Consider the following 27123-nt stretch of genomic DNA (forward strand, 5'->3'; position numbering starts at 1 on the left):
TTGGGAGTAAAAAAATATGTTTTTTCCTTTTAATTACATCAGTTATCAAAGAAAAAAAGCAGTGGTAACAAAAATACAAAGCTCTGAGGGTTTCTCGTTCTGTTTGTTCTGTAATAAGCTGAGCGTCAGTGCAATTGTTTTAATTTAACTTCTGCTCTGAGTCTCTGCTGGCAGAATACGAGTAGGCTTTGCCCAGCACCAGACGGTCACGCAGCAGCTTGAAGAAGGCGTAGTAATTGCTGAAGAGGATCAGAGCCAGTGAGATCGTCTGATGCCACTTCTCTGAAGAAATCAGCGAGTAAAGCTGGTAGAAGATGACGGCTCCCTCCAGCAGGATCAGGATGTTGAGGATTCTCAGTGGTTTGCTGAAAAAGAACTGTAGGAGAGGCGACAGTGAGGCACCGAGCGCAGGCGCAGCCCGCCAGATCCATTTGGGACAGGACGCGTGAGGCAGGGGCCCGTGGGGCGGCCCTGTGGGATCCCCTCTGCGGACACCACCGTTACCCAGAACAGCTCTGCACAGGGGCCAGCTTTGCACGGGGCAGTCACCCTCCTGGCAGCGCCGAAGGCAGACGTGGGACTAGCGTGCAACGCTGCCGAATCCAGCTTGTTCACTGCCCTGGTACACCCAGCGGGCAGCTCTCCCGCCCAGAGAGCCAGCTCGTGCCACCAGGAGCTCTGAGGCGCTCGGGACAAACGGACTGCCGTCCTGCCAAGGTGCTACGCCTCCGCTCCCAGCAGGAAATGTGACCTTACGTGAAAGCGGAAGTGCGAGACGTCCGATGGCACAGCCACGTTGTAATGACCCACAGCTTTGTACACATTCTTGCTGTGTTTCACTAGCACTCCCTGTGGCCACATGCACTCCTCCGTCCACCTGCAGAAGACAAGCAGAGCGCTTTTACTTCCACCTGCCCAGCTGGAGACGGGGTCTGGGGGCAGAAGGGGGGTCTGCTGCCTTCCCCCTTCAGCCAGGACAATGTATGAGCCGTGGCCGCGGCATTTTCCGCAGTGGTGAGCCGTGGTCATTTGTGAGGGCAGAATTTGGGCCGCTGGGGCAGGTAACTGTGGCAGTGACAAACTGCGGTTACCTGCGGCCAGAAGCAGCAGGCATGTTGCCAAAATCAGATCTGCCTGCGGCACTTGGAAGTGGACAGTACAGATAGCGTCTGTACCATGCCAGATGTGTCAGCTCACAACCCTGCCTTCGTTTTTCTTTCTCTTTTTTTTTTTATAGCAAAAAGAAGAGGAAGAGAGATGGCTGAAAGCCGAGCGCCCCCCACCCAGCCTCAGTTCGCACCAACAGAAACAGAAAGCTCCGGCCCTCGCCCCGGAGGGTTCCTTACTGATGCTGTAGCACATTGGAGCAGAGGGCTGGGTCGACCTTCTGCCAGCAGCCCAGGTGCGCCGCAGCTTTGTGGAGCAGGTCGCAGTAGCGCGCAGGCAGGAGGTACTGCATCAGAATCACAGACGTGCTGATGGAAACCAGAAGGAAGAGCTCACACGACCAGCGCTTGTCGTAGTACTGCGTGTTCTGTGGGGGGACAGGAAGACTGTGACAACGTGTTTGGACAGCCTCACCTAACAAAGCCATCAAAACACAAAGCGCTCCGGCAGGTAGAACGAGGGCTTTTCACGCAGCCGTTAATCCTTCCTCCAAAAGAGGCGCCCACATAGGACGGCTGCTGTACAGCTCCCGAACACACCGCGGCAAAACATTTACGCTGTCATCACGGATCACCAAATATGGGGAGGTGTTTCTGATGCTCCCCCAGCTCAGCTGCTGGGCGGGGGCACCAGTCCCGCAGGGCTCAGCCCTGAGGTCTGACAGATTTATTACTAGACGCGTCTCACTGCACCACATACCAGGAACCGAAATAAAGCACCGAAGAAACCTAATAAAACCCATCCTCTCTCAGACTGGCTCCCTGGTTAAAGTCAGTCCCCTGTCCTCGAGCTGCGTCCTGACAGAAGGCCAGCACGCAAAGGGCTGGTCAGACTGGGGTCCAACGCCCCCTTTTAGCTCCTGGGGAAGGTGAGAGGATGACACTGCTCCTCACGGAGCAGACGGATGCGCATCTCACTAACAGCAACCCTAACCCAGCGCCCGCCTCTCCCCAGTCCTCCCCAGCCAGTCCCATGCTGGGAGGAGTGGGACGATGCACGCGCAGGGCTGCAAGAGCAGCGAGGGCTCTGGCTCACCTTCACAAACCACACTGGCACGAAGGCCACGTAGTAGGCACTGAGCATGGAGCTCACCAGCACCTCTTTCATCCGCCAGTTAAAGTCCATTTTCAAGTATTCCACCTCATTTCGGATGAGATCTGGGGAGAGGCAGCAGGCGTGAGTGGGCATGGCCTCCATGCCGTACATCTGTCGGGTGTGCTGCTTCCAGGTTTCCTTTAGGACAGTCAGGTAGTCTCTGCCCCTGAAGTTCACCTCGCCGGTCTCTCTGGGACCGATGTTGGCCACCTGGGAGAAGAGGCTCGTCTTCCGAAAGTCACAGTTCAGTTGGAGGAAGGGAATGTACATGCCAAACCTGCAGCAGCAAGGTGCAGAAAGGTGGTTACGGCCTTGCCAGCTCCCCGGGCAACACCTTTACCGGTAGTGCCTCAGCATTACGACTGCATCCCTGTCCCAAATGGCACCTACTGCTTAAATAAACTCCAGAAAAGATCTTCACCAAAATGACCTCAAATGGCCGTACAACCCAGGCCACCTTCACCAATAGAACACCAAGTCTCACGTCTTTACGAGATCCTTCCTCCTGCCTCTACCAGAGGGAAGGGAGCAACTCCACTAATTGAATGGAAATTCAACCAGCTTCCTTCTCCTGGTTAACATGAAACAGGGAAGCGTTTGATCCTCTCCACCTGGCAGAGGCACCTAAGGACTAAAGTAAGCTGAAGGAACGGGTTCTTTGAATACCATGAGAAAAACAGACAATCCTTTTCAGATGACACAAGCAATCTAGGAACTGTAATTAATGCTTACATTAGGGCTGAAAGGTGTGCAAATGGGAAAAATATGCCCTGGAACCAAGAGGAAATGTGACGCAGCAAGACTGCAAAGGGTAGGTTAAGTTCTGTTGCCATGTAATCAAGGGCTTATTTACTTCCAAACTTCCTTTCACCTGAGCAACATCCACTGCTCTGAAGCAACATCAGAAATCACAAACGAATGATAGAAGGATACTTACGGGTAACACAGGAACAGGAGATTAAGGAAAGAGTAGGTTCTGAAAAGGTGAATTATGGATCGACACAAACTCCAGCCCGTGCCAGTGAGAACAGCGAACCGGGTGATCACCAGGAAAACCGAGCGTGGCAGGGAGACTTTGCCGCTCTGCGAAGCCTGCGGGGAGAGAAGGAGCAGGGCTGAAGGGAGACTAACTCGCTGCTCCTCCAGGGAGCAAACGGTAAACAGGCAGCACTCAATCTGTAAAACCAACACCCTATGCATGAGGGAAGAGCTAGTGAAAGGCATTATTTGAGTGCCACCAGAAAGGGGAGGCCGCCTTCAGGCTGGAATCCAGAGCCTCCAGAACCCAGGGCCTCACTCAAGCCGGAATGAGGAGAGCTCTCAGAGTTTCTTGTTAAGGCCTGGACCTTACCTAGGCCACCGGCCCACTTTCCTGGACCTGCTCACCACAGAAAGCTTCTGCAGTCAGCAGAAACCAAACTATACTGGTTCCTCCTTAGAGAGCTAGATAAATTAAGAGAACAGGAGAAGAGCCAAACGCTGCTCTTCGCAAGGAACAACGCAGAATTACTACAGCCTAGTTGAGACAGTGATTCAGAAACAAGCCCAGGAGGACAGTGAGAGTCACGAGCAGCATTTTGAGATGCTCGTTTCTCTCTTCTTCCAGTTAGAAACCATACCTAGCTTCCTGACTGGGACACAGCCCAAAGTTCATTGGAAAAGGACAAGAGTTTGGAACTGCAACAGGGACAGAGAACTTTACGTTTCACCCGAGGGAAGAACGGCTCTGAGATTCGCCTGGGGACGTTACCTCCTTCACAATAGCGACGATCAGCCGGCGTGCCAGGACGATCGTTGTCACCGTCAGCACGTTGAAGTCAATAAGATGAAAATTCTGCAGCAACGAGAACAAAATGATTCCGCTTTCCATCGGGCAGCAGAAAACCACATTCAACAGAGAAGCTTCTAAAACATTCTTTTCTCCTTGGGCTCTCTCTTCCAAGATCAGGAAGAGAATGCCACGCAGACAGCCAGTGCCCAAAATTTGCCAAACGAAAGCCACACGAGCAGCCCTCCAGGGCTGCAGAGTCACGTGTAGTTTGCGTAAAACAGGGAGAGAAAGATTCACGTCTAACAACCCAAGAGAGCCTGTAAATGTCACCAGGCAGCAGCTGTCCTTTGGTGCTTACCAGCGACGTGTGCGAAGGAGGATGGGAGGGGGGGTACCACCACACGGTCTTGTAGATGTTGATGTAGTGGACGAACAGCGCAACGAGATGGCAGAAGAAGAGCTGAAGCTCAAACAGCACGCTCCTCTCCACAGGCAGCTCTGGGATCTTACAGTGCCGGAGGGGAACGACTGTCTGCGTTGCCAAGGGTGGGCTGGAAAGGCCTGTACCTGAACCGCTCCTACCAGAGCAAAGCAGAAGCAGCAGTCACTTCCCCAGACAAGCACGGCGCTGCCCTCCAGCCCATGGATTGTGGAAGAGGGAGGGTCGAACACCAACCGAGGGACCTCGGCGGGCTATCACGGCCAGGAGCTGCCACAAACCAGCCGTGTCAGCACCCCGAGGACTTCCAGAACGCCTCTTCCAGGCGGATGCAAGCAGGAATTTTCCCGGTGAAAGCAATATTTGGAACCAGGCCAGCCTGCAGCGCCAGGTCATTTGGTATTAAATCCCTCGCTTTGAGGCAGGTTCAAAAGCTGTGGCTGTGTTGGGCTGTTCAAGGGGCAACCGGTGGCCCTCTTAATTAATTGCGAGCGTTTGGGCCTCGAGTTGCTATTTACATTTCTAAGAGTGCTTGAACATGAAATACAAAGCAATTAAACACAAGCCCTTTCTCATTCTTCAGCTTCTATTCAACGATGGGGAAAAACAAGTTTAGTCAGAGGAGCGTATTCCTGTGTGAGCACGCACACAATTCCAGACACCAACCCTTTTAATCAAAGGGAAGGGAATTAATATACAGCAGATATATCTCTCCTGATTTGCAATCTCTAAATAACAACAGTCAGAGGAATCTGGGTGTGGGTTTCAAAGGAACCACAGAGCACAAGGTGCCAAATTCCTATTGAAAATCCCCAAACGAAATCACAGGAGTCTCAGAGAGCGACTGCAGAAAGACTTCTAGCCAGGGTGGACACAGGTGGATCAACCTGTGCTTTTTAAACCAGGAGGCTGATAGCCTGAAATAAGTGTGTGGGGACAACTTTAGGAACCCAAGCTGTCTCTGAAATCCCCCAAGTCCCAGCTTGACAAGTTCTGGTTCCCCAGCGGAGGGCTTTAAACACAGCCCCGAGGCCTTTCTTACGCATACACGCCGTCACTTGGGGCTTCCTGCAGAACGCAGCTCCCAGAGGCGTTACGGGCACGGAGCTTTTTGGGGTTCCCCAGCCTGGGCTGCCATTCAGGCGACCGGTGTCGCGCGGCACGGCACACAGCCACATCACCTGGAGGTGCGCTGGGGTGTGGGTCTGTGCTACATTCCCTGCTTCGTGATGAGGACTTCTGTGCACGCTACCACAGCACAGCACGTACAAGGTGGATTGCTCCACTCTCAGCAGCCTTGCAGTAACTTGTTTGAATAACTGTCTCCACACACATTTCTTGGCCCAGGGCCATGCGCGGGGAGAGGCTGAGATGGATCTAACATTTGCTATGCAGGCAGTTCACAAGGTGCCGCCTGCTTACATATTCCTGTTGGTGCACGGCTTCTCTTTTCACCTCTCTCACCTCAGAAGCAGAAATGCCAACAACCAGTTGGGCCAGAATCTGCAGAAGAACCAAACGCAGCCTACACATCACCTGACCTAGCTAAACTCTACCCTAGAAATACCTCCCGTGACAAACCCAGGGGCACAGGAGACCCAATAACCAGAACTCCACAGCCAGGCTTTCGGTAAAAAAAATGTACTCCTGCTTTCCATTGAACGGTCACTGAAGGCTTTTGAACGCTCATGGAAGTCTGTCGTGGTCTGACCAAGCACTTGGGCAAACGAGAACCCAGCGACCCAGTTAGGACACGCAGCACGGACACTGCCACGTACAGGGAAAGGATTTCAGCCAGCTGTGGGAGACAGCAAAACCCTGAGCCCCAGAAGAGCCAGCAGAGTGCGACGGATGGCCGACACCTGCCGGGGAGGGGAGCACCTGGCTGGCTGCCCCCCAGGACCCGGCGACCCGACGTACCTGGTGCGTGAGCGCACGCCCGTGACAGAGGAACTGGTGGAGTGGCCGGAGCCGCCAGCGGCGCCGGGCTCGCAGAGGGGGTTTCGGCAGTAGGACGTGCGGTTGGGGCCCCGCCTTCCCCCTGCCATAACAGCAGAGGGTGCGGAGGGCTGCTCTGCGGGGCGGCTTCTCGGCTCCTCACTGCGTGGCGATGTCTTCGGTCCTCAAAACTGGAAAGAGAAGGTTTAGAAGTAAGGCTCACCTGCTCACCGCGCGCTGCTGACCGGCGGTAACCCGCCGCCTGCAGCACGGGGCAAGACAATGCGGCCTCGCTCGGCCCTTTTCGCAGGGGGCTAAGCCCGGCTCCGTCTCCTCCTGCATCGCCAGCGGCCAGAGATGCGGCCCAGATAGCTCCCGACGCTCCCAGGGCGTGCAGCAGCTTGCTGAGGCGCTGCGACTTGATCGGGCGTCTAACGCCTGACGCGTGCAGGCTGCGAGGGAGCAGGAGGAAGCTTTTCATGCCTCCCTCTGTCCCACGGCAGTTTGCAAGGAATTTAATCTGCATGGCGGCGGTGTTATCCCTGTTCCCCTGGCAGAGCAAGGCGCTTACGGAGACGTTAAACAATTTGCCCAAAGGATTCAATAAGTCGGGGGTATTACCTCGGTCCCCTTTTGCCCGGTTTTGTGCTAGAATCAAATACTCACAGCTCTTTTATAAGAGACGCTGCAAAAGCGCACAAGGTGACTTTTTCCTTTTTGTGCTCTTGTAAGGTGGAGAAAAAGCACCTGGAGAGTTTTTTGGGCATTTGCTCAGTTTTTTGGGCATTTGGGCATGGCTCAGTTGGATGCTAGCCTGCAGTTAGCTTTTCTAGGGCTTGCTTGCCACAGTGCAAACAATAATAATAATAATCCCAGGGCTTAAAAATCTCCTCTGGGTCCTGTTTACAACATACGACTTAAAGTTATACAAGTAAATCTATACAGCTTAAAGAGGGGACGGGATGAGAACACACCATTTCCCTACCAGTGGGATCTGAGCCGTGACAAAACTCAGATCAGGTCGCACCAAATGTTTATAGTTTCTTTTTCTGGCTGCTGTTCTCCAGTTTGCAATTAACTGGAAGAAAGAAAACTCGCTGAAGACTCAGACACCGCTCTCAAACAACCTGCAAAGCTTACGCCACGCTCACACGTCCCCCAGCGAACCGCTGGCCTAGTCCCGGACAAGGAGGGGCAGGGGGTGCAGCGACGTGCCTGGGGCTAGACCCGAGCAAACCGAAGACGCCCTGAGGCGGGCACCCAAAGGCGCCCTGAGGCGGGCGCCCCCAGGCAGAGCAGGGGGGCACAGCGGTGCCGGCAGCACCGAGGGGCAGAAGCCCCGGGACGTGGCAGGGCGCAGCCGGGGGCTGCAGGGAGCGGGGGGGCTGCAGGGAGGGGCCCCGGGCACAACGGGGGGTCTGGGGGGGGTCTCAGAGCACAGAACCGGCCTGGGACACAAAAGCAGCGGGGCTGGGGCACGGCAGAGGGGGAAGGGGCAGGGCTGGGGGCCCGGGGGCTGAGCTGGGGGCCCGGGGGCAGGGCCGGGGGCCCGGGGGCTGAGCTGGGGGCCCGGGGGCAGGGCCGGGGGCCCGGGGGAGCCCCTCGGGAGCTGCAGGACGCGGCCCGGGGGCTCCGGAGGGGCCGGGGGAGAGGCCGGGGGGGACCGGAGAGGAACAAGGGGGGGGGCCCAGGAGGGTCTCAGGGGCCCCGCGGCCGCCGTGCCGGGCCCGGCGCCGCTCTGGAGCCGCGGGGGGCGGCCCCGGGGCCCGGTGCAGGCCTCGGCCGGGAGCCGCCCCCTCAGCGCGGCGGGGCGGGGCGGGGCCGCCTGCGCCTCACGGGGGCCCCGCCCGCGGCCCGGCCCCGGCCAGGCCCGTCCCGGCTCAGCCGCTCCCGTCCCGTCTCCCCCGTCCCCCCCCGGGCCGGTGCCGTCCCCGCCCCGCCGCCCTCACCCATCTCCGGCCGCCGCTCCGCCAGCGCCGGGCACAATATGGCGGGCGGGGCCGCGCCGCGATGGCGGCCGCCAGCGGACAAACCTCCGGCACGGCGCCAGCCCCGCCCCCGGCCACGCCCCCCGGCGCCTCGCCCCGCCCCCCGGCGCCTCGCCCCGCCCCCCGGCAGCCCCAGCCCCGCCCCCTCGCTCCTGGCGGCTCGGCCGCGGGTTCGATCCCCGGCACCGGTTCGCTCCCCGCCGCGGCCCCCCCCCGGGGCAGCCCCCCCCGTCCGGGTCCCGGGAGCTGCCGCCGCCCCCGCCCTCTCGCCCCAGCCCTGGCCGCCTGCATTACAGGCGCTGGCGGCTGTATCCTCATTTTCCTTCCAGTTCTCGGCGCACCCAGCTTGCACCCCAGAGGCTTGCACCCAAGGCATGCACGGCCCCAGCCCCCCTGCGCTGCTCTGCGGGGGGGAAGCGAGCACCCTGCGCCCTCCCCGGCATCACCCCGGGGACCGGGAGCCCCACAGCACATCTTCAGCTCGACACCACCTCTGCGGCAGGAAGGGAAACAACAGAACGCCTCACACGTTTGAAAGCCAAAAAAGCCAACGTTAGGCCTTTATTGTAAGGGATGAGTAATCATTTCCAACATCTGCTCAACACTTCTTGCTAAATAGCAGCCGTGCGAGAGCTCGCCAGTTTCCTATACAAGTTATTTTAACGCTGTGATTCACCTTGATCAGTCTTCACCACCTTTACCAACCACTTGCTGTATTTTTCATTGAATTCCTCGACTCGTGGGCGTTTGATGCTTCAGTGCAGATGGAGCGTTACACAATGGGGAGAGCCACCCCTGCCTAGGCTGGCGGCAGAGCCACTGCTGAAGTTAATGAACTTTCACAGGACCAATCTTCTGTTCTTTACTGGGCTTGGAACCTATGCTGTGCAGAGCCATCAAGCCCCGCAGCGTTCAGAGGGAGCCGTAACGCCAGCAGGCAGGATGCACCGGCGCCATACTAAAAACAGGTCTGTGTGCACCAGGTCTGTGTGCAACACCACGCACACGCCTTTGGTGGCGTTGCGTTGTAAAGCCAGCAGCAGAAGCAGCAGCTTCACTGGAAACCAGCATCGCAGCCCTCGCGCTCCAGCTTTTGGGGCAGCTGAAGGAGGTCCCGGTGCTCGCCAGCACTCCCAACGAACGCTGGCAGTCCCGTTTCCCAGTCACAGGAAAGCCAACGGCATCTTAACCGTGCTCCTTTATCAGCTCTGACACCAACTCCTCTGAGCCCCATCCCGCTTTGCAAAAGGAGCAGAGTGAGCGTGGAGACAAACATCTCTATCGAAACATATGGCAGCAGCGGAAGGCTCAACTGAGCAGCAGCAGCAAAGGTTTCTGCACTGCGCTCACAGAGCCGAGCTTCCTGAGCACAAAAGAGGAATAACATCTACATTTGAGATGGCAGCTCCCCACGGGCCCTGACTAGCCTGCAGAAATTCCTCCCCCTCAAAGCTTACAAGTGGGGCTCGTGTCCAACATCTCATTCAAGATGTTACGGGTTTATCAATTAAAGCGGGATTTCCCTGAGCCTCGCCTTGCTCCCCAGAAGCACCATATGTACTTGGTTCCTCGCAGCCGAGAGAGGAGCTGTGTGAGCAGCACCTCCTGTTCTCCTGGGCAGCTCCCAGCAGACAGGGCACAGCTGGTCTCTTTTCCTTTAGGGCCGCTCTGAGGGCCTGGCACGGGTGCAGGGATCGCCCTCTGCCCACGTGCTGCTTAGGAGAGCAGCGGTGCGGGGTGAGGAAGGGAAGATGTGCACGTTTAAATTGTTTTTCTTGGCTCTGTCCGTGACAGATGCTCTCATACAAAATTAAAAACTCATTCTGTACAAAAAGAATCATCTGCTCTAACAGCCAAATAGGGAATCCAGCTGTGCTCCGAAATCCAAGCTGGACCCAACTTGCCAAATTTGGACTTTTACAGAGAGCCACATCAAGGCAGGTTTTTAGCCTTACTGAAAACACGGTATTTTAAGTTAAAAAAATAGTAAGTTATAAAATAAAGCTAGTAGTCATTTGCTTTATCTAACAATCTAAAGAGCAACTTGAAACCAGGGGTAAGGAACAGGCACAGTAGGACAGCATCCTTCCAGGGCAAGCTGCTCGGGACACCTCTGCAATAGCAGGCAGAGCATTTTCCTGGGAGCTCAGGTTCACACTCCTGCTGCTGACCAAGCCGCTGGCTGCGAACCACTGCACGTGGCGAGACCCCACGGAAGAAGTGGGAAGAAGTCTGGGGTTGTATCAGAGGCAAGCGGGGCCAGCCTGACCAGTTATACCCCAGGCTGAGGAAGCAGCAGCCCCCCAGAGCAAGGGCCAGAGAGGGTGGGACTGCTGAGGCAGGGGGTGCTCTGCAGCAAGAGGAGGTTTCTGGAGCCAAGCTCCCCTCGGGAAGAGCAGTACTGCTGGGAAGCACTTCCACGGAGGAGACGTGACTGTGTCGTACATCGCACTGTACAGTACCATGCATAACGGGGGCTTTTACTGTTCATGGCATTTACCACAGTCCTACAAATAACGAGATGTGAATTAGTTCTTTGGGCAAAGCAGGAGACCAAAGCTCACCTGCACGTGTCTGCCCACGGCCAGCAGAATGCCCCCTCCAGTGTCAGCGTAAAGGGAGGTTGTCTGGGTGACTCAGACTTCAGCACTCGGAGGAATCTCTACCCCTCACGTATTTCAGCGAGTCCTGCATCACCCCCGGAATGTCTGGCTAATTAGAGCATCTCTGAGACACACATCCGATGCTGATGGCTATTTTGGGATCTCGAATTAGATTTTGCAGACTCTAGGCTAAAATCTGAATGTAGTAATGCTTTGAGAGGGAGGAAGATATCTGGTGCAGGGCATGTTTTTGAAATATTTTTAGCATATACAGTTATTTTCAATATATTAAGATTTACATTCCTCCATAACATTCAATTTTTTCCACATAAACATGCAACAAATGCAACGCATAAGCAAACTGTATTACTCCAAAGGCAGTGTCACAAGATCCACGTCTACTGGTAAAAAACTGCATCATAATAGATGATCTCTATCAAGTCTTTTCCACTTGATATAAAAGTTGTGCCTATTAAGAAAGAAATGGGAAAGATTGGTACAACGCTATATAAATTGATGTTCCAGTTACATTGTAAGCGAAGGTGCATTGCACAAACAGGCCACAGAAATTCAGACATGTTATGATTTCCCCTAACAAAATTATGGATCAATTTTCAAGTTAAAGTCAAAGAATTGAGGATAATTTCACTCCCTTATTTCCACGTATTACCATTTTTTTGATCCTAATGCTCTTAAGAGAAGCTCATTTGGTACCTTTACATTTCCACATAAAAAAAGACTTACGTCCTTATATCCTACACTCAGGGCTTTTCACGGTGGTCTTTGAAGTCATTAGACTCCAGCGATACAAAGGTTTGTGTCTTTGCTCTTTTATTTACGGAGCTCAGACTTGCAGCGGTCTCGAGAGGACCGGATCAGCTGTCCCCACAGGCAACGCTCAGGGCCGCTGCCTTCGGGCCGGAGGGAGCCGTGCCCCTGCAGCACCAGACGGTCACTCCTCCGACGCGCAATGCTGGGGGACCGACATCCCCAACCAAGGTACCACTCGGTTTGCGAGCGTGCGCACGCATTTATTAAGGTATTTAGCGGAGAAAGCAAGTCACTGCGGCCACAGCAGCCACCAGAGGGAGCCCCGCCACCACGGGTGCTGACCAGCACCAGCTCCCAAAGGTGCTGCGGCTTCCTCACCCCCCGGGGGCTCAGGGCATCCACTCCCCGCAGGGCTCCGAGCTAGAGTTATCCCGGTGAGGCGCGGAGGACCACTGGCCCAGCAGTCTGACAGCTATACTGGACTAAAAGCCATGAAACAGCAGCCAGACCACGTTTCAGAGTCCGCCACGGCAGCGTGGAAGGGACAGAACTAGCAAGGCCTAATTGGGCTACCTGCAGTGCGTAATTTTAACGCATTATAGGGTCCTGCAGGAATTCCTCCTGAACCGTTCCTTAGGCTGCTCTGTTCCTAGAGCACAGGGTTACAACAAATTTAACGCCACCTTGCTGCCGAGAGCATTCAGACGAAAGCCAGCAGCTCAGTCAGGAACCAGCTCCCAGAAATACATCTCCTCACCACATTTCCCCCTCCCCTCAAATCCACTTAAACCTCCTTCTCCACGGGACCTCGGTGGGAGAGCTGTAAGCGGGTGCACACTGAAGCCTCCTCCACTCCGTGACCTCTGCGAGAGCGGCAGTCATGTAACTGGCCTTTCGCGAGAGAAATTTATTTGTGGGTCTATGAGGAATGGCTCCGATTTAGCAGCTCAGATGGTGCCGCCCCCGCCTCCCACACAGAACATGTTAGCAGCTTGCAAGGGGTTGCAAAAATAAACAGACAAACTTACCCACTTCGTGTTGCCCCTGCTCATCGTCCCCCAAGCGATTCACAGCGATGCACTCTTGACTCCTGCAAATTGAAGACATTTGTGAGCCTCCTTAATGTAAGCACAAGTCAAAAGAAAAGATTCCTGCATGCAATTACACAGGAAGGAAAACATGCAACTTAAGCTGAGCTTTGAACATTTCACAGTAAGTATCAATACTGGGGTCTAAAAAGGGCCATCATTTTACATTTTTAAATAACTGAGCAGAATTCTTTTTTTTGGCAGTAGCAGGACTATCTATATTCGTTCTCATTTTACATCTTTTGATATTTAAGCTTGCCGATTCCTTTTTGCCCACATTACATTACAGTGCATTTTCAAAGGGCACAGTATTAAAGTTATCGCTAATTTATGCAGAAGCATGTGGTTGTTTTTTTTAAATGTTTATTTTAAACATTTTTTTTTCAAATTTTTACATTAAAATTAACATTTGAAGAATTGTTTCAATAAAGTTTATGCAAGTTGCCGTCACAGTTTATGTAAAAGAGAAATGTGCTATTAAAATCAGACATTTAGGTTACCTTTTGGGTTTTGCGATGCATGTTAGCTTTACACATCCTGATTCTCCTGCGATAATTTTCCTTTAAAAGGGGGGCATAGGGTGATCTTTTCATCAAGCAAGACATTATGCCCTGAAAGCTGACTCCAAACCATTGTTGAAAATTCAGTTATTTGCACTTTAATAACAATCTACAAATACAACTTTTTGTTTTAAAGTATTCCCCTCAGTCATGCACTGCTGCAAGCAGTTTGTTTCCTACTGCTCTATTTTTCACCCCCGAGCAGTTTAGTTCTCTCCCCCTAGAACGCCAGATTCACCTTGCAGTTGGGAAATACAAACCGGTTTTCACGTCTCTCTAAGCAGCAGTTTAAAGTTACAGCTGATGTATACACAAATACATACACGCCCTGTCAGAAGGATCTGAGGAGCAGCTGCAGCACCCTTCCCGAACAGGGGTAACATTTGGAAGTGGCTTTCCAAGTAAAGGCTACCTTAAAGCAGGAAGGGCAGCATCCTAGCCCAGTGGGTTAGGGCAGTTTATGTGAACAAAGCAAGCTTCCTCCTCCTCCTGGTGGCAGCTAAGCCTCGGAGTTCTCAGCATTCGTTTTGTCACGTTACATTTAATGTTACACCAGCCATTTCAGACTCAGCCTGGAGCCTGCAGTCTGGCACGCTCTGTGAGGCCACCTGAAACCTGAATCTTTAATTCAGTGGAGCTCCATGAACACTTTCCAGCCAGATTTCTGCAATAGCCTAGGATCAAACTGCTTTCAAGAACTTCCAGGGGGTGAAAAACAATTTTTTTTGTCCTTTTTCTTTTTTAAATTAAGCTCATTCAGTGAGCTCGATAAACTTTTTGTAAGAATTGCAAAAAAACCACCATTTTTAGAATGTCTCCATATTTTAAAAAGACAATTAGCTTTAGCATTAATTTAAAATTATTTGAAAAAAATAATAGCTATTTTACTGCTCAACAAAAAAATGACAATTCATCACATTTACTTTGATTAAAAAAGGACTAAACTTTATTGACAAACTGCGGCAGACATTTTGACAAGTTTTAGCTACCTATTTAGGCAGACTTACACATGTAGCATTTAATCTTCAAGAACAGAGTTGGGAGGACAGTGTACAAATCCAATTAGGACTTTAACCTATGTACAACGTGAAAATTTTCCTCATTTTTTTCAGCTGCAGTGTCCCTTTTTATGCAAAGCTAGTGTTGAGATACACTTGAACAAGTCAATGGGATTGCTAATACTGACAGTTTTGTCAGTTTTAAACTTGCACTGTATTATCTGCCCCAAACCCTATAAACATGAGAAGACTGTAATTTTACAGAGTTCAAACCTACTCACTTAGTACTCTGTTTTCTAATATCAAACACCGGGCAATTAGAGCCATGCTTTAATTTGTTTTCCTTTTAAAAGTTCTTCATATCGAACCAAGCTGAGAACCCCTTTACACTGGAAAATCTGCTTCCCAAGCATCTCTCAACACCGCATGTTCGGGGCTAGATTTCAAAACCCACGTAAGAAATGTCAATTTTACAAACCTAATTTTTTCTTTTAAGTCAATCACCTTTAAAAAATGCTATTTAATTTGCTTGAGGATCCTTCGTGTTAAAATTTAAACTTAAGATTCACCAGCAATCTGCTTTTAAGTAAAGTTTGACATCTGAGGTTACTTTTAAACGGTGGCAACTACTACCGTTACATTATGATTTTAATTCTTAAAAACAGCCCTGAATTTTGAAATGTAGCCTACTTTGGGATTCTGCAACTACAACTTTTATGGGTTCCTTAAAACCGAACTTAAAAGGTTAACAAAACCTTAATTTCATAACTGCTAAGCAAGCATGTCACTTTTGAAACTAACATTTTTAACTCAACTTTTTTTTTTTATTAAAAAAGGTACAGTTGTGTTTATCTAAACAACAAAGAGAGAGAAGCAATCTACACACTTAAAAAAAATTAAAGTCGGTCCTCTAAGTCTATTTAACTCATCTTAAAATACTACGTACAGAAGCCAGAATGCAGGGTGAGGATGGAGTGGGAGAAAAAGGGCCACGAAGAAAAACAGTTAGACAATTACTTGTCTGGTGTGGGTAAAGCAACGGGAATCCTGGGAGATACAAGAATCAGTAACAACTGTTTGCTCATAACTGATATTTTTCCCTCATGTTTGTTTTTAGTAACGTCCGTATGGGTGCTCTCTGTAGGCCCCCTTCACCGGCCTAGCTGGCGGGGCCTTCAGGGAGGGCCTTGTTCCATTCCAGTCATCTTGGCCTGCAGAAGAGAGAGCAATAAATCAGCGGTGGCGGCGCGCTCGGGGCCGGGCGCACGGACGGCGCAGCCGCACCGCCTGGCTCCCGACGCGGGATCCTCTTGGAGCCTGAGCCGAAACACTCCTGGGCTCCCTGCGAGTCGCTCTTCAGAGTAAAGCAGAGAAAAGCCCCTACACAATCCCCCCCCCCCCGGCTCCACAAAACCTCTTTTTTGCAGCCCATCTTTGGACCAGTATTGGGAAAAGCCACTCGGCCGGGAATCCCCGGGAAGCCCACAGCCCCGGCACCCCCGCTGAGCACAGATTTGGACAAATCCGGTGCCTTTTACGAGTAATTAATTTCAGCAGAGCTGCAGCCAATTCACGGGGTGGCTTTGGCAGCCAGCCTGCCTCCGCCAAGGTCCGGGCAGGCGCAGCCCTCTCGGACGGGCAGCCAGCAGCGCTGTGACCGCGCGGGGACACGGCCGCAGGTAGCGCGCTCCTCCTTGCGAAGCGCCAGCCAGGCAGCTCCCCAGTAATCGTGCCAAAACCAGTAAGTGACTCACACTGCCCTCGGACGGCAGCACATCTGAGGGAACGTGCAGGCATCAGCCTGCCTTCCGACTGCTGCTTGCTGCTCCTCCTCCACCGTGATGATGGGGAAAATCTGCAGCCGCAGGGAGCGCCGCATCTGCTCGCCCAGGACGGCCAAAACCCTTCTGCCGTGTACAGCTACCACCAAACAGAATGAAGTTCACATCCCGCTGTCCCTGAGCTAGCTCAAGCCCCGGACAAGCACAGCTTTCATTGCAGCTTGTGCCTGCAGCATCGCTATTGGCATGCCCGCCGCTCTCTCCACCGCCCCTTTCGTGAGAGCGAGCGCCCAGACCCCGGAGGACGGCCGACCGCTGCTCCTGCTGCCATGGAGCACGTTCTGTTCTTCTCAAAACCGTCTCCAGCCCGGCTCAACAATTTATTCTTCTAATTTTGTTTTCATGAAAGCAGAAACCAAAGGAAATTACTGTGGATAAACAGATTAACTGTGGCAACTTCATGCCAAGTGTACAATGAGCATTTTGGCCTTCCTACCCCAGACAACAACACCGCTCTCCTACCAAGCAGGAGGCACAAAAGCCTCTTTGTGCTGCGTGACTAACACAGGCAACAACCCAAGCCATTTAAGAGCCATTCTGCACAGAGGCACGAAAGATACCCACCATTACTGACAGCAGCTGTCTATTCAAATTCGTCTTAGCCTGGAAAAGCAGCCCTGCTTAGGAACCCGAATTTGCACTCACAGCTTAAGCCCAGAGCACACCCAGAGGCAGGTCTGTCTCTGCTCGCTGGGAGCAGGAGATGCCACAACCGGGGCAGGGGATTCCCTGTCTCCCCAGAAGCCCCTCCAGGTCGGTCATTATCATCGGCATCTCGGTTCACTCACACCTTCAGGCAACCGACGCTCTGCTGCAGGGACTGCTTTCAACACGGCGCATTTCCGTGCCACTAAGCAGCTTGCTGTAGGGCTTGTGTAACTGTTTACATTTCAGCTTGCTTCCAGAGAAAGGAAAGTGAATCTTACTCATTGCCACATGCAGATGTCATTCATGAGCTGGGATAACTGGACTAGTTTAAAAAAAACCCGATGCAGTCACCCAATGCTTTACTGCCAGCACCTCACATAGAAGGCCCGTGGCTTTCGGCAGTGGGTGATTTACACAGCTGTGGCCAAATCAGTTGTCCACACTCCTGAGCCTAGCCTACATTGGTAGCCTTAGGTAATTTAAATTAGCTGAACTTCATAAACTATTTTCTAGTCATATTGACCAAGATTGTTCTACCTAATCAAAGGGAGGCCTTAAAATGACATTTAAATCCATTTTTTGAGCAAATGTGTAGCGCAGAGCCGGTGTCAGCTGGAAGGTTTTTGAGGATAAGGAAGCAGATGGAGCCATGCACTCATGCAGCTCAACAAAATATAATCCATGAAACCAGACTGCAGCAAAAGTAGTGCTGGGGGTGGAAATCCATAGCTCTTAAAATACTTTAAAGCTACAAGGAAAGTAAAAGATACTTCCATATTTAAAAATGGAAGTTTTCATCACCTTTGAGACAACTGAGCTAGATAAGAACCTAAAAACCACAGAATGCCTTCAGTTGTTCTGACCTGGGAAATCTGTAGGGTATAAATATTCTGCCATGAAAACTACCTGAGGTCCTCCTCAGCATCAGAAATTTCTGCTCAGAGTGTGGAGTGGCACTGGAAAACAGCTGACCGACTGCAAGCAATTCCCAGCTACGTACAGCTGCTACAGGCAATTCCCAACTATGTGCGGCCCCTTCCCTGTCAAGAGAACAGTATCCCCAGACATACCATAAGCTTCATAGGTTTCCTGTGCCTCCCCGTGTCCATAATCATAGTATTCTGTGTCCCTGGAAGAGTAATTACGTTGGTTACACACAGCGCTGAAATCGTACTCTAACCTGACACAACTTGCACAAACGCTTGAACAGCACAGATGCCCAATGTTGCTCACGGCTGTGGTGTGTGTTCGCTGCTTTTACAGATTTGTCAAGCACACTGGGGCACTCCCAAAAGTTATTTCCCAGGGACTCCTGGATTACAGCAGAACAGGGCACTTTCCCTACAGCTCAAACTCAGAAACAAGTGTTTCCATTCCCTTAAAAGAAAGGAAAAAAAGATCATGCACAATTTTCTCCGTAACAGACAGGTGACTTACCCTTGGCCCTGGCTGTAGTACCCTTCGTACCCCTCATAGCTCTGGTCTGCATATGCATCATCATAGCCCTGAAATGGAGGATGACATAAGTGGCATTAATGGAAAAGAAGGAAGGTTAACGACCGACCAAGGGTGGCGGCAGAAATGAATTCAGGCTGCAGCAGTTTTCAGAGAAGCCTCTGAGTCCCTGCCTGCCACAGGGAAGGGGCTCCATCGCAGAACACGTGGGCAGCTAAAAACTGCTTGTGTCCTGTGGCTCGCGAGGAATGAACCACACTAATATTTACAATGGATCTGAGAGTTATTTACATGTCCAAGGCTGCAGCTGTCTGCAGTACAAGTCCTCGTGTGTCACAAGGACTCTGCGTTATCCAGATTTACAGGTAGACAACCACCAATCTATTATGATTGGCTTCAGGAGTTTCACTGGGAGGAGAAGCAGAATTTTCAGAAGTTGCCACATTTATGTTGGTTCCCCAAAATGCTGCTGTGCATCAAAACCAGCGTTCTTGTTTTCCATTTAGAATATCAAGAGCAAAGATGCTAAGATAAGCTTGGCAAGAGGGTGGTGCTTGGGTATATGACCTGAAGCCTCATTATGCTCATTCACATGTTTACTTTAAGGATTTTATGGGCTGCAAAAAAAGCTTTGGTGCTCCCTGTTGAAAGAATTCTCTTGCAGAAACTGCGATGCAGTTTTTCTACCATGCAGTGAGTTATGCCAAAGTTCAGCCCTGGGCACATTTCATTTTTATGATAACCCTTTCACCTGAATTCACGATACTAACAGACCCCTCTCTCGAAGACCGAACAGGTAGAGCACGTCACCAGCACCATACCAGTCTGCACTAGGGCTCACTTTGTCAGTGCAATCCCGTGCGTTGTTAGCCTGCATTTAAAGGATGTTAAATATCTAATGCACAACCGGCTAGCTGGAATAAAAAACAGAAGTACGTAGTTTCTTACATATTCCTCATAGGTTTCTGGTGCGGGAGGAGGAGGAAGCGGTATCCTCTGAATGCCGGCTGCACGTGCTCTGGGTGCAGGAGCCCCCCGTACTGCCGGGGGAGGAGGCACTCCGCGGGCTACGGCAGCTCCTCTGGCAATGGCACCCCGCACCGGGGCTCCTCGCACCAGGGCCCCCCGAGGAGGAGGAGGAGGAGGCCCAACACCACGCCCCCTGGAAGGAGATAAAAATGACTGAAGAGCTGTTGCTGTACCGCTCACGTGCTGAATACCGAGGGCAGTGCACGCGCTTCTTACGCCTACTTTAAAACACGAAAGCTTGATAAATAAATCCAGTTACCGTTCTCTAAGCTATGGACTGTCACGAATGAAAGCACGGGAATTAATCCTATATTGCACGGACTGAAAAATGGGATGGAACTGTACTGCGTTACACGTTATACAGATGAAGAAATGAATCTGATGCAGAACTTCTGCCAAGTCATTTCTCAGAGTTGGTTTTAAACAACCCTCTATCACTAATCAGTAAAGACTGCCATACCTCCAGGACTATAAAGATCACTGATGGAATAAGCAGGGACACTTCTGGGATAACCAGTCAGATGAAGCAAAGACTTTCCCCCATGAAATATGTAGTGAAGCCAGAACTACAGTAACAGAGCTTTATCGCCAATTTATCCCAACCCCTTGACAGCAATGACAGAAAAATGCTATGCTGTGACTTTCAAAGGAAGGTCAGTTTAAACTGAAAATGTTTATTCTGCTGCAGGTTGCAGAAGCAAATACAAAACATCTACACATGATTTTGCAGACCATTAAAAAAAAGATTTTCTACCTATTCTTTCACTTTTTGAGTGGTTACTTTATGGAGCTTCTAATTTCAGGCACCAAAAAACAAGACAGAAGACATCCATTGAGCTAGATTACAACTCAGCACATACAAAATATTTGATGTCAGCTTGCTAAAGCAAGCCTGCAGAACAAGGCTAGAAAGCCTTGGTCAAAAGCCAAGATCAAGGCTAACAGCTGATGGACAGGAATAAGCAGCTCGACCTGATCTTGGAGCACCACTCCGAGCAAGACGCAGCATTTCCAGATCCATGTTTTGGGAACGGTACCTTGGAACAGGCGGAGGTGGTGGTGGAGCTGCTCCCCTTCCCCGCACAGGGACTCCTCGGCCACGAGTTGGCTCTGGTACACCGTTCAGGTAGGAGAGCTCCAAGAATTGCTCCTGACAGATATCATCCATCATATCCTAAAGAGGGAAGACAGTCAACTCCAAAGAGCAGCTAACTAGACAGTCCCTGCTCCAGGATATCACAGGCTACCATGCTGGAACAAAAACGACCTAATAGTTCCGAATTAAAACCTGCTGGTTAGTTTTACTGGGATCTTCCCAGCTGGCAGCAGCACACGGCTGCCAGCTTTCTCCAAACCAGCCAAGAGGAACCCGCTCCGCTGACGTCCAGGAGCCGCAGCATGCACGACAGCCACTCCCTGGGCAGAGGACCTTGCTCACAGGAGGGCTGGAGGCATCCCAGGGATGTTGGCGAGATTTATTTGCAAATGTTGGAGGGTTCGGAGGTCAGGCAAGATACACCTCACCTCGAGCATCTTTCAACTGCCATTTAAAGGCAAGTGGCTGGCAGCGAGCCCACGTAACGTAAAACATACTGCCGTGCTCCCGACACACCGGGGAACAGGAGAGGATGCAGCCCGACGAGGAGTAAATGCCAATTTGCAAACGCAGGCTGTCTTCTCACTGCCTCGCGAACGCAGTACGTTTCTGCTCCGTGCATTTTTATCACCCCAAGGTGATAGCTTGAGGATTCGGTGCCAGTCCCTGGTGACCCGCGGGGGTCTTTGCGGCCCACCCCTCCCTGAGCACACATGCAGGCCGGGCCTCGCGCCGCCGGTGTCATCAGAGGGGACCCTCACACTGCCATGGCAACGCCACAAAGCGACAAGCCTCCTACCAGATGTGTCTTCACAGCACCGCTGGCTTCCTTTGTGACTTCTCTGCCAATTTTCACGGGTTTAACACATTGTTTGAAGGCAGCGATAGATAAGGCACTTTAAATAGCAAGGCTGCAGGCTCGCTTTAGCGAGCCGAGGTTTTGTACATCCCAGGGGCTCCTTGAAGATGACCTCTTTCCTTCAGAGGCACTGCACACAGTAATCTCTCCTCCTCTCCGTGTCAGACTCACGGAAACCACTCAGGAACCATATGCTTTTCCACACTTCCCCGCTGCCTGCAGCTCTCGAGTTCCACCCGCCCCTCGACCCTGAGGCAGAACACCTGAGCTCGCCCAGCTCCGCACGGCCCTGGGCTCTGCTCAGCTCCCTGCCTGCCACGGCTCTGAATTACAGGCTGAGCTAGCCAGAAGCCAACAGCACAGCGTGCTTCCTTCCCATTTTGTCTTCTTCCTAATTTAGCGAGCAGTACTATCATTTCAATAACGCGTGAGAGACTCCTTCAGGTACCTTGGTTCTCGGAGGCAACGCTCAGCTTTGTCGTATTACACGCTGGCACAAAACCCATGATGCTGAACGTAAAGGTCTTACAAGCTTCACCAGTAGAAGACGTCCCCCAAAAGACAACAAATGTCATCTGCATAAATGCCTGACAGGCAAAGAGACGTTCCTTCACATCATACCCATTTAAAAGCAGCAGAAATACCGACTCAGACGTGTCTCAGAAACTAATCACAACACTAAGTACCCACTACCAAGCCTCCAGGCAGTCACCCTCCTCATCCTCACATCATCCCCCAGAGCAGAGCAAGCATCTCTGTGCATGGAGTTCCTGATCTGACCAGTACAGTTTTCTAGCCAGATTTTGATGCCCCAGTTCCAAATGGGAGGAACCCATCCAAGAAGGCTCTTCCACACCAGATCTAGATAAAATTACTCGCCTGCTAAAACTGACACATGGAGCTAGACAAGCTCTCCACCCACCCGTGTCCACATCTAAAACTGGGAAAGAAATACCTACTCCGAGTTTCCTACGCAATTGCCCTGAAGGTGTACTTCCTTCTAGTTACGATTAGGGGATTAATACATGACCTCATGCAAGATTAATGGGGCCATCTTAAGCTGCCACACACACACTTACTACTCCAAGCTTCCTCAGCTACACCTTTCCTGTACCACAGGCCTTACACTGAGCAAACCTTAACCCATCTTCACCCTTCAATATGAAAAAGAACATCACTATACATACTGGGACAAGGAACTTCTTGACTTCTTCCATGGCATGAGCCATCAGAGCATACGCTTCACAAGGGGGTCCAAAAACTTCAATGAAGACATGCAAATCCATATTTAGATGAGCATATTTAGGATCTCCCCCTTTACGTAGTTCTTCCTCCTAAAACAAAGCATATTAGAGAGTCCTGAAACTAAATAAGAAGCAGCAAAACTACTTTTCTTTTCCCTTTTCTTAAGCCTTAACAGGTAATGTCCGTAAAATCATTTTAGCCATGCCGGTTCATGGATCATGTTAACCTCCTGTGCACATCAATATACAGCTTTACAAAAAAGCCACAAGCAACCTGCAAGTCTGTACCTTTCAGCTTTCTATAGCTGCCTTTTCAGGTGGCTACGGTATCTGTGTTAAACGCAATGATGCCAGCAGCTTTTTTTCCAGAAGATTAAGCACAGGCAAGCAATGTTCTTCCTGTTCTGCACCACCTTTCTGCCTAAGGAGCCCTTTACAGGGAAAGCGAAGCTTAATGCCTCAAACACGCCTGCTCTAACTCTGCTCTTTGATACCTGTGTTATTCAGCTGGCTTTATGAAGCTGTAAGCAAGCTAGAAGCACACAAACTTCTCAGTCTGCTAAAGTAGAAGCTGAATTAAGTTAAAGCCCCATTGTTTGTTAGCTCAATTTTAGGAGCAAGCAGGAAGAAAAAAATGTTTCCATTTTTTCTGCTCAAAAAACCTCCCGGCACTTCATGATTCACTAAAGATTACCAGGAACAGACTGCTCCAACGTCTTCAGTGAACCATGAAAATTTACAGATTTCAGAGGGGACATCTGGAAAAGGGAAATGTTTTTTGTTTGTTTTTTTTCCCCCAGAGGGAAAACATACTCCTTTAGCAAATGACTTTTCAAGGAGTAGCTAGAATTGGTTCTTACTTTAAAGACCTTGCACTTCACCTTTCCTATAAGCTACTTCTACACCAGAGGTGCCGTATATCACAAAGATGACTGGTTTCTGCAAGTATCGTTTATAAAGAACACAGGCATCACACTTCTCCCCCAGCCAGGAATGCTCCCAACAAGCACAGAACGTTTTCAGAAAGGTGACTTCCTATTGCCTTCACTTTCAAATTTCCATCTACAAAATTCTTTGAGGACCTCTACTTGTCACAGCAATGTGCAAGGCGTAACATATGTGTATGGCTACAAGGGGGGTGCCCTTACCTTTGCTTTATCTCGCATTGAACCCTTCCCAAGCACAGATATCTTAGCACCAGTTTCTTCCTGAAGTCTCTTGATGGTGTTGCCTTGAGGTCCCAAAATCTTTCCAACAAAATTGAACTGTAAATACAAAAAGAAGTTATTTAACTCCAAAACTCAGTAACATTAACGAAAACTTCTGTCAATGTTACGCTGGCTTACAAGAAATTTAGTCACGCCACTTTCTCATCTCACAAAAAAAAAATTCAGACCAAAAAACGCACAGGAAAACTTAAATTCCAGAACATTCTTTCAATGAAAAAAAATGCTCCACCAGAAAAGAGCTAAATTAACTCATGTAAAGTGTTTATTTCTAACTGCTACTCTCCAGTGGTTTTACAGGCAGCAAGCCTTATGAGGTAAATGTGGTCTTAACTGTAAAACAGAGCTCTACACATGGAAGTCTGTTCTAGCAATGAAAGATCACAACTACACATCACCATTTAGCTTTATCCCGAGACATGCTAGAAATGCAATGTATTAGAAATAAGATCCTGTGAGCTTGCATAGGACAAATTCTGTAGCGATTCCAGCGGCACACTGGCATAACTCCTGCTGACACTTTGACAGCTACTATCTCTAACATTCAGCCATAAAATCCATAGAAAATAAGCAAATCACAGAGATTCAGTAAGCTATTTTCTGGCCCTCACCTTGGGGTACTGTTTGACAGGTATCAGAACTCGTTCTTTCAGTTTCATATTCTTGTGAGAAAATAAATCCAGGTAGTTCTCTTCCTCATCCTTCTTTGTTGTTTCACCCTTCTGAATTTTTTCAATTTCTAAACAAGATAAAAATAGGGCTGCTTATATTCCTCAAACAAGCATCATTTTAGAGTTGGAATTGTAACAGGACACACCACCCTCATCCTCTGTCAATATACCAACATTTATGGGGTTTATTTGTACTACTGGAACCTGGGTAGACAGGACATCTTTAGTGCTAGCCCCGCTCCTCTCTTCCTCCCTTCACAGCTAGGGACTCCAGAAGGCCAAAACCAGGACAACGAACAAAAACGAAACAGCAGAGTGCCCTACAAACTGCTTCATCAGTTCAGAGGGACGCTGTAAGCACAGCTCTGAGATCACTTCTGCTGTGCCGTTCCCTCTCAGTTCCCGAACTCGTGCCTGCGCAGCGAGTGCAGCACCCACCTGCAGGCTCCTAAACCTCGGGGGGGGCCCGGCCCCACTGCGCACCCCTGCTTTAACGCAGCAGCCGTCAGCAAAGCAGGCAAGTTGTAGCACTCAAGCTGATGTGCTAATTTAAGCTGTAATTTAAATTGTGGTTTCATATATTGACACTACATTTCTGCTAGGTTGAGGACATTCCTAATAAACAGAGGCCCAACCTACTGACATTGTCGAGCTGGGACTGGTTTACTAAATTCTTACAAACTTCACGTGGTTACGTGAGTGCACCTTTGTCACCCAGGCAGCTGATGACTTGGTGTAAGCCGTAAGGCTCAGGCACACCCGCCGTACGTATCACAAGTCCCTAACTCGATTCAAGCAGTGTAAGGACGAGCTTTTCTCTGTCAAAGAGAGATTCTGGCGTTTAATTGTACATGGAGTTGCGGAGTCTTGGAAGAGCACTGAGGCAGCCTGACCGACCCGCAGGCACCCTGCAGCCCGGGGGGAACTGGGGGAAAGTCCCAATTACCTGCTGGAAGCAGTCATTAAGGTAGGCCAGTTGGGAACTAGTGCTCGGCACCTCCTCACACCTGGCTAGAGGTTAAACTTCCTCGGAGAGATGCCGGGTGACAGTCAGCCCGACAGAGAAGAACCCCCAAGCACATTTTGGTCCAACCCCAACACCTGGCCGCACCATGCACGGCCATCCCGAATTACTACTCGGGTACTCAGTGAGTAAGGGCCCTTCCGTAAAAGCCAAACTGCGTTGTTTCAGCAGCAAACCCGAGAGCTATAAATACCTCTTCTCAGTCGAAAGCGCTCTAGATACAACTTCTCACATCTCGGGGGGAAGAGAGAGACGCTTTCACAAGATTACACGCAGAACTGGATCAGAGCTGCAGGGCAGGTCTGAGGCTGCAGGCTGCTTACTCCTTCGCCGGGCGGTAAGGAGGGCAGCTGCGGCGGCCTGCGTCTCCTGCGACTTCTGTCCGTGTCAGGAACGAAGAGCCCGACACTGAGTGCTTGTGTTTAGGGCTTTCGAAGACTGGCAGAGCAGGTACTCGGCATGCCAGCCACCCAGTCGTTTTCCCATCTAATGGGAACAGAAATAGGAGCGCTGGGTTTGCCGTCACACCTCTGCCCGGGCAGGCAGGCACAGCCCAGGGGCTGAGCACCGCCGCTGGCACCTTCAGCAGGCCGCAAGGAGGCCCAGCAGCTGGGCGTGCAAGCAAAAAGCCCTGAGAACACGCGGAACGATCAGCACTTGAACTTTTGGGTTACGGGCACCCTCACGCAAACTGTTTTTTAGTTTAGAGATCCAAATATAGATCCTGGGTGTCGCGTTGCATAATTACGAAAAAGGCCTAATTTTTCTTATTCCTACTTGCAACAGCGCTTTGGATCCTTTACAAAGCTGTTACCATGACTCCTCGGTTTAAGAAAATTGCTGGATGTAATCAGCTTTGAAAAAATGGCTTGAATTTTTGCTTTACAAAGAAATGACTTTCTGAAGACAGTATGCAAACAAAACAGAAGTTCAAACACTGTCAAATGGATAGAATAGACAGAGGAGATGGCTGCCTCGGTTCGTTTTACGTATACGTTTTAAAATTTTAGCTATAAAAACACATCAGAGAATCAAGATTTGGAATCTAAGGGTTTAATTGGTGGCCTCTTCACTGATAAAGTGTAGCTTTAGATCCTACAATAGAAATGAGATCGCCTCTCCGATATTGTGGCTCTCCAAAAGCAGTATTTGTGAAAAAGCATCCTGCGTGTTAACAAGAGGCACTTCCTATGCACACACCAAGAATAAAAGCACTCTTAAACTACCTCGCCAGAACCCAACGTGATCAGGTGTCAGCCCCTGGAAACCAGTGAACCCCATCTCACAACAGCCACACAGCAAAACCCACTCTGCCTCGTGCAGCAGCAGCAGCATCTGGGACCCGCTCTGGGAAGGCAGCAAACCATTAAACATTTGCTGAGGAGTGCCAGATCCACTACTGCTAACTCTTCAAGGGAAACCCAAAATATGAGAGAAGAAAAAAAAAAACCTGGCCCAGAGGGATTACTCCTGGCGTTCTCGGTCAGCGCAGGACCTCGCAGCCCCCTTCACGCCTCCGAACGGGCTCCAAGGCTGCCAGCGGGTGAGGAGGGACCAAAGACACGCGCAACGTGCCCTGTGTGTTACTCCAGCGTTACCCAAACGCGTTCTG

At 50.7% G+C, this 27123-nt stretch overlaps 2 protein-coding genes across 7 annotated transcripts in view; both read right to left on the minus strand.

Moving 5' to 3' along the window:
- Positions 1 to 12935, minus strand: TMEM39B (transmembrane protein 39B). 6 transcript variants are annotated; one of them, XM_080567151.1, is made up of 10 exons: positions 8360 to 8457; positions 7396 to 7488; positions 6393 to 6601; positions 4392 to 4611; positions 4013 to 4096; positions 3200 to 3354; positions 2203 to 2539; positions 1347 to 1534; positions 757 to 877; positions 1 to 376 (listed from the first exon to the last, which is right to left on the minus strand). In XM_080567151.1, the coding sequence occupies exons 3-10, from the start codon at positions 6518 to 6520 to the stop codon at positions 140 to 142; spliced, it is 1470 nt and encodes a 489-aa protein (XP_080423277.1). In that variant the 5' UTR covers positions 6521 to 6601; positions 7396 to 7488; positions 8360 to 8457; the 3' UTR covers positions 1 to 139. The 6 variants fall into 6 exon arrangements, with proteins under 6 accessions (XP_080423277.1, XP_080423276.1, XP_080423280.1 ...); XM_080567150.1 differs by having other exon boundaries at positions 7385 to 7488; XM_080567154.1 differs by lacking the exons at positions 7396 to 7488; positions 8360 to 8457 and adding an exon at positions 12801 to 12935.
- KHDRBS1 (KH RNA binding domain containing, signal transduction associated 1) overlaps positions 8931 to 27123 on the minus strand; it is a 22220-nt gene continuing 4027 nt past the window's right edge. The window contains exons 2-10 of the mRNA XM_080567155.1: positions 24428 to 24555; positions 23739 to 23855; positions 22534 to 22680; positions 20429 to 20565; positions 19311 to 19524; positions 18345 to 18412; positions 17978 to 18036; positions 12801 to 15629; positions 8931 to 11470 (exon numbers count right to left, since the gene is read on the minus strand). Coding sequence (XP_080423281.1) covers positions 15532 to 15629; positions 17978 to 18036; positions 18345 to 18412; positions 19311 to 19524; positions 20429 to 20565; positions 22534 to 22680; positions 23739 to 23855; positions 24428 to 24555 — 968 coding nt within the window. The 3' untranslated portion in view covers positions 8931 to 11470; positions 12801 to 15531. The remainder of the gene's footprint in view (positions 11471 to 12800; positions 15630 to 17977; positions 18037 to 18344; positions 18413 to 19310; positions 19525 to 20428; positions 20566 to 22533; positions 22681 to 23738; positions 23856 to 24427; positions 24556 to 27123) is intronic.

This window comes from Anser brachyrhynchus (genome assembly GCF_964034855.1).
Source record: "Anser brachyrhynchus genome assembly, chromosome: 24".
Classification (NCBI taxonomy): Eukaryota; Metazoa; Chordata; class Aves; order Anseriformes; family Anatidae; genus Anser; species Anser brachyrhynchus.